At 47.9% G+C, this 13,183-nt stretch overlaps 1 protein-coding gene and 1 long non-coding RNA gene across 3 annotated transcripts in view; both read left to right on the top strand.

The window, feature by feature from the left end:
- MED23 (mediator complex subunit 23) overlaps positions 1–4,007 on the top strand; it is a 73,819-nt gene extending 69,812 nt beyond the window's left edge. For both annotated transcript variants that reach the window (XM_066605562.1, XM_066605561.1), the window contains exons 28-29: positions 173–304; positions 1,107–4,007. In XM_066605562.1, the coding sequence (XP_066461659.1) occupies positions 173–304; positions 1,107–1,280 (306 nt within the window). In that variant the 3' untranslated portion in view covers positions 1,281–4,007. The remainder of the gene's footprint in view (positions 1–172; positions 305–1,106) is intronic.
- Positions 4,008–11,760: 7,753 nt separating this feature from the next.
- On the top strand, positions 11,761–12,788 carry LOC136611361 (uncharacterized). The gene is made up of 3 exons (XR_010790256.1): positions 11,761–11,784; positions 11,977–12,150; positions 12,739–12,788. It is a non-coding gene; the product is annotated as an uncharacterized lncRNA (long non-coding RNA).
- The last annotated feature ends 395 nt before the right edge of the window (positions 12,789–13,183 follow it).

The following is a 13,183-nucleotide window of genomic DNA, read 5'->3' as shown; positions in this document are numbered from 1 at the left end:
CCAATTATCGTTATCCTCTACCCAAAGTGTCGGCGTGCCGCTGTGATACACCCCCCAACCCCCAGGGGTCGGCGTGCTGTTGTCTCGCCAACCCCTAATGTTGGCGTGCCCTTGTACCATCCACGAGTTGTCTCTTTTTACTGTCATAATAAATGTTTTCTTCTTTCAATAGATTGGTGTGGCTTTCTATGAAATGCTGCTGAATGTGGATCAGTGCAGTACACACTTGAATTTCATGGACCCCATATGTGATTTCCTTTATCACATGAAGTACATGTTTACCGGAGACAGCATAAAAGATCAAGTAAGGCAACTAATATTTGTACGTTTCTCAAAAGATGACTGCAATACAGGGAATAGGGTATAATACTAATACTGTGCCATGTCTTCCAACTGCTTCCAAACTGTTGGGGTATATGTTACACACTCCTAAAAATTTTAGGTATGTAGGGTTAAATGTTCTTGGCATGGTCATATAGGTTGTGATTACCAAACAGAGCACAGTCACCCCAGTACATCTGTAATAACCAATGGGGAAGAATGGCACAGTTTCTGGAGAAAAGGCAGCAGAAACGTTTTTCTACCCAGATTTAATGTTCTTTTTTTTTTCCCCTCAAGATGTTATTTCATGATATTTATTATTCTGAAATCCAATCAGAGTATTGAAAAAGGAATTCACCAATGAGGGCCTATTCACATCAAGTCTCGCCCTCTGTCATCATTTACATCTAAAATCCCGAAAACAGGATTGGGGCAGAACCCCTGAATGGAAGCTAGTGTATCTGTGCCATTGTACAAATCTGATGAAATGGAGATCAATAGCCCTCTCCGTTTTTGGTACATTTCCAGTGTTTTTGTTGGCAGGAATAAAATGATTCACCTCGTTATTTTTTCCATCATAAACTGCCAGAACCAAATGTAAACCTACTGAAGCAGAGACCAGTTCTGTGTTAGATTTCTACAATGACACAGGTGACTTCCATCCAACAGTTCTGTCCCAGTCCTGTTTGTCTAAAATCTCGAAAACCATGATGGAACCCCTGGATGTGAGCAGGCCCTTACATATAAGACTCGCTCATAAAACGTGTAACTTTTTTTTTTTTCAGGTTGAAAAGATCATCTTCAGCTTGCGACCAGCTTTAAAGTTACGGTTGCGTTTCATCACTCACATCAGCAAACAAGAACCTCCCGCTGCACCACCTCAATCCATTAACAGTGGATCTCCAGCCCCTCAGGCTAACCAAGTGTCTGTAAATGTTACCTTGCCTGTCGCGCAGTAAAACTTACCACCGGAAGGGGTGCATCCGGTTTTAAGCAGACACTGTGAAGTTTCCGTATATGACTGACTTTCTCACACGAACCTTGACCGTTTCTGGATTGGTGATCTTTTTGTAAATGTTGAAGCCGGTATCCAGTAGTAACACTTTTTTGTTTGTTTTCACATTGTAAAGTCTATTAAGAAAACCATTAAGACTGACAGACTGATGATATAATTTTTTTTATTACAGTCTGTTTGTACAATAGAACTACAATTTGTTTCATAAAGCAGAAAAATATTGAGCATAGCCTCAAACATGCGGCTGTGATACAGACCATGACAGATATTGCCGCACTTGGTTACATATTACTGATACTAAATGCCTGTTTACACCTTTTTTTTTTTTTTTTTTAAACTGTGGATTGTGATCCTTCACTTCCTCTTCCTAGCAATACAGTTTTTATGGCTCAACCGATCAGAAATGCTTTTATCATTGATCCTAACTGATATTTGCACTGGCCATTGGTTACAGCAAAAATCTGAACTTGCATTTGAGCCTTAAATGTCCCTGCTGTGTAAGTTATAAGAGTATGAAAAGGCCTTTGAAATACTTCTACAATTTCCGCCTTTTTAAAATAGCTACTTTTATGTAAGGAAATTGGCCATAATGCAATACAATATTTAATGGTTGAATGCTAGTCACTCCTGTTTTTTATTTTTTTTCATTACTAAATACACCACTAAAGAGAGCAGTTCCAGTTGTAGCATCCTGTTGGGGAGTAGCTGATTGATTAGTTCCCTAATATAATATTTAAAATGGCTCCCAAATAGAGTTTTAACCCTTTGCAATCCAATTTTGGATTCAGGGTTTCCTAGGGGGCTTTCTCTTTCTGCCATTATACAATGGCGCCATCTGCTGACTAGAGCCAGTACTGCGGTATGTGACATGCCAGAGAGGCCCTCGACAACAGAGCAGCCAGTAATCTACAGTAAGAATACCCTGCCGGACGTCTTCTGACATTGGAGCTATACAGCCTTCAATCAGAATGTCTTTAGACTTCAGACAGTGGTTAAGTGGTGGCCATGCTAAAAAAAATAAAAACTCCTATAGTCACCAGCCTCTGCAACTCCAGCGCTGCGCCTCTGGGTGTATTTATTATTTGCAGGCAGCTGTAGGCAATTGCAGACCTCAACAATTGACCGCTGAGATGGGCAAGTATAGGAGCTTTTATTATTTTTCTGCAGAGTCATCATTTAAATAAATAACTTGAAGAAGCATATGAATTCTGTAAGTAGTGATAACTACAGTTTTAGTAGATAATAAAGACATGACAAGATGAAATACCTGTCTGATACTGATGTGGCTATGTTTTCAAGCTGTACTTCCACCAGAGGGCACTATGGGTCTTCCATTTTATCCCCCAATGCTTACTGTCTAACACAAAAGTCTATGTTCACACAGTGGTCTGTGGAAATCGGATTTCTGCCCTGAATTTGCATTCGTAGCATTTACTGACTCCACAATATGGCTAATCCACGGGGTGTTTTCCTGGCATGGATTCTGCATCAATAAATGACTTGTCACTCCTTTTTCTTTTTCACAATGTGGATTTGAAATCTGCATCATGTTCATTATAACAGATTGCATTTACATGAACAGGACACTTATTTGTGCTGATTTGATGTGGAATACACAGCAAAATCTGTAGTGCAAACAAAAGAATGATGGAATAGCTGATCGTCAGCCAGTTAGGTTAAAAATACTGTAGCCAGATGTTACTTTTAATATCTATAGTAAATTACTGCAAAGCCTTCATAGGCAGCATGATGTTTTTTGACATTCCAGTGTTTGGCACATTTTTCAAAACGCCATATCCTCTTGGTATGATACTTTCTGGAGTTTTTCTTTTACAAGAGAGCCCCCTTCCTTCTGCCTGAGGTGAAGTGTAAAATGGTGCTGAACCCATCCCCCACAAAGAAAAAAAAAACACATTTTAAGGCACCAATTCCAGTAATTTTAGGCATTAACACTTGTCTGAAGTGACAGAACAATAGTATCCCCATTAATAATAATATTAATGATCCCTTTAGTGATATTCACCCAAACGGGTCCAGTAGTAATAGTGACCCTCGTACTGCACCTACAGCCTGGCAGCAACCCAACAAGCAGTGCACTCATTCTGTCTGCAGCATCGGTCAGGCAGCTGTCACACTGTCATCAGTCTGTGGTCCATGGCATCTGCATGCGAGGATACGGGGGAGGGAGGTCGAGGGGTGTCACAGCCTTTGACAGCAAGGTGACCATCTGATCAGAGCTGTGGATAGCATAAGTGCACTGCTTGTGTGGTTGCTGCACTGCCAGCTACAGCTGGTAATTTATTTTTGTTATTAGCCATTAATATGTACATTTTAAAAAATAAATATACATAGTTTGGGTGACAACCCTAGCGCCCATCCCTCTGATGATCTCAGGTCGCCTCATGGAAGGGACCCCATGTTCCCATAGACTTCTCTATAGGGATGTTAAAACTGCATGCGATGCTTTAAGGTGAGTGTGAAATTCTGTTTGGACCCATCATTGCTGTTTTGGATGCAGAACTGCTGCTGAATTTGACACAGAATTTTGCACTGTAGAAAATCCACCGCATTTCCACTACGTGTAAACGTACCACAAGACATTAATTATTTGTCTGTATGAGGAACTTTTAAAATGTGTAATTATTATTTTTATAATAAAAGCCTAAACCTACGCTTAGTGCATTTCATTGTGTTTATAACAAAACAATTCAAGGCACCACCACAAACTAGAATCCAGTGAATAAAGATGACACAAAGGCAAGCAAAACGGCAAATTTTCAGCGGAGTTGACCTTTTTTTTTTGCCTTTGTCTTTTCTTCATTTACAAACTGTATAGCTTTATATATTCACTTTTTCCTAACTGAAGTCAATGGGGCATAAATGTATGAGTTTGAATTAAAGGCTGTTTATATCCTTTCCTAAAAGGACTGGAACGTTATTGAGTCCATGACTAGAGACAACGTTTCAGTTGCTAACTGCAACCTTTGTCAAGCCAATATACATAAAGCAACAGCCACCGCCCAATATATAGCACATACCCCGAAGACTAACCAATCACCAACCCACATTCATTATTAAAAAGTACATACCTCCAGGTGCTATAGTCTAATAAAATGGCCCAGGTGTCAGATGCAGGCAACCACTGATGACGGCAGCAGACAGAAAGGCAGTGCATCAACTGAACAGATCCAAGTGTCACCGGCGTCTGTGCCCACCAGGACTGCAGGCGTACAATCAACCCGCGCTCACATGACCTATAGCCGAGTGAACTCGTCATCAAAACAGCAGTCTCATCCTTGCCCATGACTAAAATGGGACCCATGCCAATACTGTCCTCCTGCACCAACTCTCAGGGTACCCCCGTGTGTCTAACATGCGTTGCGCCACAACTGACACCAGGCGCATGGGCCGGAGAGACTGTAATGCTGCGCATGTGCAGGACTCCAAAGGGCATCACACGAATCCTCTCCAAAGCTGGACTATTACCATAGTGACTCCAGCAACTACCAGAGCGGAAATGTCTGTGCCTACCCAGATTACTAAGGCGCTTTACATTGGGCCTGCCTGTTATCCAAAGATGATGCATACACAGTGCTAATCAGCCTATGGTACCTATGTCTGGGTGAGACCCGTGACACAGGGATTATCAAATCCAATCGTCACTTAACATTGGCAAAGAAAAGGATGTTAGCCCCCTATCTCTCATTGGCAAAGCAAAAATATATATATTTTTCAATGCGTTTAATAAATTAAATCTGCACAATAAGCAAAAGTGACTGTTAGATTAACCCTAATGCCGATTAGAACCATCAATAAATACATTCTTATGCATCTATGATCCTAGATAAGGTCATGTTGATGGTACAATCCAATCCACTTTTTTTCTCTGCTGGTAATCACATCATAATGTGGCATCCAGCATGCATGGAACCTCAAACACACACAAAATCTACAAATAAAACAAACACGGATAAAATCAATATCACGTACGCAGAAACCATTGGCAAAGGCAGCTCTGATGGAATCAACAAGTTATAAATATAATCGCCGTAACTATCCACCATTATAGGGCAGCAGATTATATTTGATATTCAATCCCCTTGGATATAGGGTTTCTAATTCAAATATCCATCTAGCCTCCAATAGCCGTAGTTGTCTCTCCCTGTCCCCACCTCTAATGTTGGAGGGCACTGAGTCTATCATTCTGACATGAAGCTGGCTGACAGAATGGCCATGGTCTATGAAATGCCTAGGGACTGGTAAATCCATCTTATGTGTTCTAATATTACTCCTATGATTCGCTGTTCTTTTTCGAATCTTTGAAATTGTCTCGCTCACATACATCAAGCCACAAGGGCAAGTAATGATGTAAATGACATATGATGATGAACATGTGTAGCATCTAGAGATGAGCGAACGTACTCGTTTAGGGCGTTTTTGCACTCGAGCACCGCTTTTTCCGAGTAACCGACTACTCGGGCGAAAAGATTCGGGGGTGAGCGGGGGATTGCAGAGGGGAGTGGGGGGGGGGGGGAGAGAGCTCCCCCTTGTTCCCCACTGCTACCCCCCGCTTCACCACGCCGCGCCCCAAATCTTTTCGTCCGAGTAGTCAGTTACTCGGAAAAAGCAGTGCTCGAGTGCAAAAACACCCTAAACGAGTAAGTTCGCTCATCTCTAGTAGCGTCCCTTGATCCAATACATGGCCCCTGTGCGGGAATGAGTAAAACAATCACCCCGAATGAGGCCATTATAGGAGGCGCAACCTAAACACGGGAAATTGTTCTTTCCTGGTGCTAGAACATGTTGAGTATCACGTGGTTACAAGGATGACCTATTATGTACTAGCTGGTCCTTCAGATTGTGTCCCCTACGATAGGCGATCATGGGGCATTGACTGAGTGCAGACGTAAGTAATGTCCTACGATCTAGCCCTCTGGCCATCACGTTCTGTTTCATAATCTTCTCTTCGGGGTATCCCCCTACTCAAGAACTTGTTGCACATAAGCGCCGTTCCAGGAACTCCTCATCCGCAATGTGTCTTACCCTGAGCATTTGGCTCAAGGGTAAGGATCTAACTAGAGATGAGCGAACGTACTCGTCCGAGCTTGATACTCGTTTGAGCATTAGGGTGTTCGAGACGCTCGTTACTCGAGACGAGCGGCACGCGACTCAATTACATTTCCTTCCCTGAGAAATTTGCGCCCTTTTCTGGCCAATAGAAACACAGGGAAGGCATTACAACTTCCTCCTGTGACGTTCCAGCCCTATCCCACCCCCCTGCAATAAGTGGCTGGCGAGATCAAGTGACCCCCGAGTATTTAAATCAGCCCCTCCCGCGCCACAGACAAACGCTAAGAGAGATCAGGGAAAGTGCTGCTGCTGCTATAGGGACAGTGTTAGCGTCTTCAAGAACCACAACGGTCCTTCTTAGGGCCACAGCTCACCTACTGCATTACTGTTGTGGCTGCTGTAAGCAGTTTTGCACTTTTTTTTTTCTTTATGTATATCGGGCGTGCAGGCTATAGCGTTCTCAGGCTGCAGGCTGTACTTGAGTATAGGGGCAGTATTGGTCAGGCAGGGACAGTGGTAGTGTAGAATCCTGTCTACAAGTACCCCAACGGTTCTTCTTAGGGCAACCTGCGACTGTGTGCATTTAACTCCGTGGTTGCTGGGAGTTGTAGTACCTCTGTATTGCACAGCAGAGCCTGCGTGCAGCCTTCATTTAAATATTTTTCTGTCCGCACTTTGCGTTGCGTCAGCTCAGTCTGCCTCCAAGTGTACGCCAAGAAACCACAAATTTTCTACGCCGCTCTGTGTTATACGCGTGCTGTCTGACAATTACACAGTGTGTCAGACGCCCATAGATTGAAAGTGCAATACACACTGCATAGCCTCAGCCTGCATTGCCTAGAAAAAACAGGAGATTTAAAAAAGAAATCCTTTTTACGGCTACCGGTGACCCAGTGCATTTGCCTGCGTGGCCTGTGGGACTTCACGTCCAACCAAACTGCATAGTGCACAGCAAGCCCTAAGTGCAGCCTTCATTTAAATATTTTTCTGTCCGCACTTTGTGTTGCGTCAGCTCAGTCTGCCTCTAAGTGTACGCCAAGAAACCACAAATTTTCTTAATTCACAAACATTTTTACACCGCTCTGTCTCTGCTCGATTCTTAATCCTTTTGGGGTAGAGGACGTGCACACGGTCATGGTCGACGACACAGAGTCCCAAGTGAGGGTGTGGGCATAGGACGAGTTCCTGGTCCAGGTGAATCGCAGCCGGCTGCTGCGGGAGTAGGAGAGAGGACATTTTCTGGGGTCCCCAGCTTCATATCACAATTTTTGGGTCCACGTCGTAGACCTTTATTAAAAAATGAGCAGTGTGAGTAGGTCCTGTCATGGATGGCAGAAAGTGCATCCAGCAATTTATCGACCACCCAGTCTTCTACGCTGTCCACTGCTGCAACTCTGAATCCTCTGGCTGCTGCTCCTCCTTCCTCCCAGCCTCCTCACACTATGAAAATGACACATTCTGAGGAGCAGGCAGACTCCCAGGAACTGTTCTCGGGCCCCTGCCCAGATTGGGCAGCAATGGTTCCTCTCCCACCGGAGGAGTTTGTCGTGATTGATGCCCAACCTTTGGAAAGTTCCCGGGGTCCAGGGGATGAGGCTGGGGACTTCTGGCAACTGTCTCAAGAGCTTTCAGTGGGTGAGGAAGACGATGACGATGACGATGAGACACAGTTGTCTATCAGTCAGGTAGTGTTAAGGACAGTAAGTCCGAGGGAGGAGCGCACAGAGGCTTCGGAGGAAGAGCCGCTGGACGATGAGGTGACTGACCCCACCTGGTGTGATAAGCCAACTGAGGACAGGTCTTCAGAGGGGGAGGCAATTGCAGCCGCAGGACAGGTTGGAAGAGGCAGTGGGGTGGCCAGGGGTAGAGGCAGGGCCAAAGCAAATAATGCACCAGCTGTTTCCCAAAGCACCCCCTCGCGCCAAGCCACCGTGCAGAGGCCAAGGTGCTCAAAGGTGTGGCAGTTTTTCACTGAGACGGCGGACGAGCGACGAACAGTGGTGCGCCAAGATCAGCCGGGGAGCCACCACCACCAGCCTCACCACCACCAACATGCGCAGACATATGATGGCCAAGCACCCCACAAGGTGGGACGAAGGCCGTTCACCGCCTCCAGCTTGCGCCACTGCCTCTCCCCCTGGGCCCCAACCTGCCACTGAGATCCAACCCACCTCTCACGACACAGGCACGACCGTCTCCTGGCCTGGACTCACCTCCGCTGTCCTCGGCCCCATCCAGCAATGTCTCTCAGCGCAGCGTCCAGCTGTCGCTAAGAGAATCGCTGGAGCGAAAGCGCAAATATGCCGCCACGCACCCGCACGCTCAAACTTTAAACGTCCACATAGCCAAATTAATCAGCCTGGAGATGCTCCCCTACAGGCTGGTGGAAACTGAGGCGTTCAAAAACATGATGGCAGCGGCTGCCCCGCGCTACTCTGTCCCCAGTCGCCACTATTTTTCACGGTGTGCCGTCCCAGCCCTGCACGACCACGTCTCACGCAACATTTTACGCGCCCTCACCAACTTGGTTACTGGCAAGGTCCACTTAAGAATGGACACGTGGACAAGCACAGGCGGGCAGTACCACTATATCTCCCTGACAGCACATTGGGTGAATTTAGTGGAGGCTGGGACTGAGTCAGAGCCTGGGACCGCTCATGTACTACCCACCCCCAGAATTGCGGGCCCCAGATCGGTGCTGGTATATGCGGCGGTGTATGCCACCTCCACTAAACCTTCCTCCTCCTCCGCCTCCTCCAACGCAACCTCTACCTCGCAATCAAGACTTGTCAGCAGCACGTCGCCAGCAGTCGGTGTCGTGCGGCGCGGCAGCACAGCAGTGGACAAGCATCAGCAGGCCATGCTGAAACTACTCAGCTTAGGAGAAAAGAGGCACACGGCCCACGAACTGTTGCACAGTCTGACAGAGCAGACCGACTGCTGGCTTTTGCCACTGAGCCTCCAATCCGGCATGGTCGTGTGTGACAACGGCCGTAACCTGGTGGCGCCTCTGCAGCTCGGCAGCCTCACGCACGTGCCATGCCTGGCCCACGTCTTTAATTTGGTGGTTCAGTGGTTTCTGAAAGGCTACCCACACTTGTCAGACCTCCTCGGCAAGGTGCGGCGGGTCAGCGCACATTTCCGCAAGTTCAACATGGACGCTGCCACCCTGCGCACCCTGCAACATGGGTTTCATCTGCCAGTGCACCGACTGCTTTGCGTCGTGCTCACACGGTGGAACTCTACGCTTCACATGTTGTCCCGGCTGTATGAGCAGCGTAGAGCTATAGTGGAATACCAACTCCAACATGGGTGGCGTAGTGGGAGTCAGCCTCCTCAATTCTTTACAGAGGAGTGGGCCTGGATGGCAGATATCTGCCAGGTCCTTGGAAACTTTGAGGAGTCCACCCTGATGGTGAGTGGCGATGCTGCAATCATTAGCGTCACCATTCCCCTGCTATGCCTGTTGAGAAGTTCCCTGCAAAGCATAAAGGCTGATGCTTTGTGGGCGGAAACGGAGGCAGGGGAAGACAGTATGTCGCTAGATAGTCAGAGCACCCTCATGTCTATATCTCAGCGCGTGGAGGAGGAGGAGGGGGGGAGGAGCCTGAGGAGGAAGAGACAGCTGGGCCGACTGCAGAGGGAACCCATGCTGCTTGCCTCTCATCCATTCAGCGTGTATGGCCTGAGGAGGAGGAGGAGGATACTCAAAGGGATCTTCCTAGTGAGGACAGCCATATGTTGCGTACAGGTACCCTGGCACACATGGCTGACTTTATGTTAGCATGCCTTTCTCGTGACCCTCTCGTTAGACGCATTCTGGCCACTACGGATTACTGGGTGTACACACTGCTTGACCCACAGTATAAGGATAACATTTCCACTCTCATTCCTGAAGAGAAAAGGGGTTTGAGAGTGATGCAATACCACAGGGCCCTGGTGGACAAACTGATGGTAAACTTCCCATCTGACAGCGCTAGTGGCAGAAGGCACAGTTCCGAGGGCCAAGTAGAAGGGGAGGTGCGGAGATCCGGCAGCATGTTCAGTGCAGGCAGGGGAACACTCTCCAAGGCCTTTGCCAGCTTTATGACTCCCCAGCAAGACTGTCTCACACCTCCCCAGTCCGCATATTACCACTTTCAGCCGCAGTTCTCCCGCGCGGCCGATTCAGCCAATCAGCTGGCTGCAATCGGCACCACGTGACTTAGCATTGTGCCCGCGCATTGCCATGCACGATGAGCTGTGCCCGCGCGTCACGTGAGCTGTGACGTCACCGAGCCTTGCATTTGCCCGCGGATTCTGACCACTCTTCATCTACAGAGAAAGCAAGCTGATGGTTGGAGCCTTTTTCCCAATTTACAAGATGGGAGAGTAAGATTTGTGTGGTGAGTACCCACCTGAGATTTGCGCGCTGTGCGCTACGTGTGGAGACGCAGTCACCTGAGATTTGCGCGCTACGTGTGGAGACGCGGTCACCTGAGATTTGCGCGCTACGTGTGGAGATGCGGTCACCTGAGATTTGTGCGCCGTGCGCTACGTGTGAAGACGCGGTCACCTGAGATTTGTGCGCCGTGCGCTACGTGTGGAGACGCGGTCACCTGAGATTTGCGCGCTGTGCGCTACGTGTGGAGACGCGGTCACCTAAGATTTGCGCGCTGTGCGCTACGTGTGGAGACGCAGTCACCTGAGATATGCGCGCTGTGCGCTACGTGTGGAGACGCGGTCACCTGAGATTTGTGCGCTACGTGTGGAGACGCGGCCACCTGAGATTTGCGCGCTGTGCGCTACGTGTGGAGACGCGGTCACCTGAGATTTGCGCACTGTGCGTTACGTGTGGAGACGCCATCACCTGAGATTTGCGCGCTGTGCGCTACGTGTGGAGACGCGGTCACCTGAGATTTGTGCGCTATGTGTGGAGACGCGGCCACCTGAGATTTGTGCGCTGTGCGCTACGTGTGGAGACGCGGCCACCTGAGATTTGCGCGCTGTGCGCTACGTGTGGAGACGTGGCCACCTGAGATTTGCACGCTGTGCGCTACGTGTGGAGACGCGGTCACCGGAGATTTGCACGCTGTGCGCTACGTGTGGAGACGCGGTCACCTGAGATTTGTGCACTACGTGTGGAGACGCGGTCACCTGAGATTTGTGCGCTGTGCGCTACGTGTGAAGACGCGGTCACCTGAGATTTGTGCGCCATGCGGTACGTGTGAAGACGCGGCCACCTGAGATTTGTGCGCCGTGCGCTACGTGTGGAGACGCGGTCACCCGAGATTTGTGCGCCTTATTGCAAAATTACGTGTGGAGAGGATCCTGACGTTTGGACGCGTTTCGAGAAGAATTACGCTTCGCTTGAACACCATCTGACATCACTCAGCGAGGTAAGCTACTGCATCTGCCAAAATTTTCATCGCTTGCATCTACTGATGTGTGCATATTTGGCGCATATTTGCAGGTTTTCGCTTGCATCTGCTGATATGCGCATATTTGCAGGTTTTCTCCTGCATCACCTGATATGTGCATATTTGCAGGTTTTTGCTTGCATGTGGTGATGTGCTCTCCGTTTTCCACAGGACGACTCTTGTGGAGAGGAACCTGACATTTGGCTGCGTTTTGTACAACGTACGGAACCGGAGATTGGCGTTTTAGGTGCTGATCTCACATTTGCCCCCCGCCTTTTGGAGAGGACGACTCTTCTGGAGAGGAATTTCGCTTCGCTAGGACACCACCTGACGTCACTCGGCGAGGTAAGCTGCTGCATCTGCCAAATTTTTCATTGCTTGCATCTGCTCATATGTACATGCATGCATGTATGTGTACATGCATCCATGCATGTATGCATGCATGTGTGCTTGCATGTATGCATGTGTGTATGTGTGCATGCATGTGTGCGTGCATGTATGTGCACGTGTATGCATGCGTGCATGCATGTGTGCGTGCATGCATGAATGCGTACATGCATGTATGCGTACAGGCATGCATGTATGTGTACATGCATGTATGCGTACAGGCATGTATGCATATAGGCATGCATGTATGCGTACAGGCATGCATGTATGCGTACGTGCGTGCATGTATGGCCGAAAAAGACATTACATTAGATTTGAGTATTTAATTCCTTTTTTTAGCAAACGTACAGGTTCCATCACAATACTGTACCTAATTTGCACTAACTGAACAAACCTTCGGAGAAACATACCAATTGTTCAAATACGATGTCTTTATCTATTAAAGTAGGAGTGAAGAAAAGCAGGGACAGTGCAATAACTATGAAAACCCACGGAATTAAACCAATTGCAGGCAGGGTTAATTTTTTTTTTTCTTCCTCGTTATAGGTCAGCTGATACGTTTTGGTCAGAATACTGCACTGTGGTAACCGCTTCCGGCAGGGGCGTACCTAAAGGCTCAGGGGCCCGGGTGCAAAAGTTCAGCTCGGGGCCCCCCCCCACCCCGGGCCTCCACCCCACACGCCCCCGTACCCATACCTAGATCGTGCTGCATACATGATCTGCCCCTTGGCGTAATCTTTCCAAACATGACACATTTCCTGCACTACATAAAGATTTGTTTGTAGCCCCGCAGGCCGCTCTCACACACATCTCTTTTTACCACTATTTGCACAGCGCCCCGAGTGCCGTACTAACCGCGGTACAACACTCCCTTAGATTTCGATGAGGTTACTCAAATTTGTGCTCGAACATGGTGTTGCTAACGCTGTGATTTTCGAGAGCTGTCTGTTCTGTTCCTGCATTTTTGTGGTTTTTAACACACCTCACCCAT

Source organism: Eleutherodactylus coqui, chromosome 1 (genome assembly GCF_035609145.1).
Source record: "Eleutherodactylus coqui strain aEleCoq1 chromosome 1, aEleCoq1.hap1, whole genome shotgun sequence".
NCBI classification, from domain to species: Eukaryota; Metazoa; Chordata; class Amphibia; order Anura; family Eleutherodactylidae; genus Eleutherodactylus; species Eleutherodactylus coqui.
This window is presented reverse-complemented; position numbering and strand designations above follow the sequence as displayed.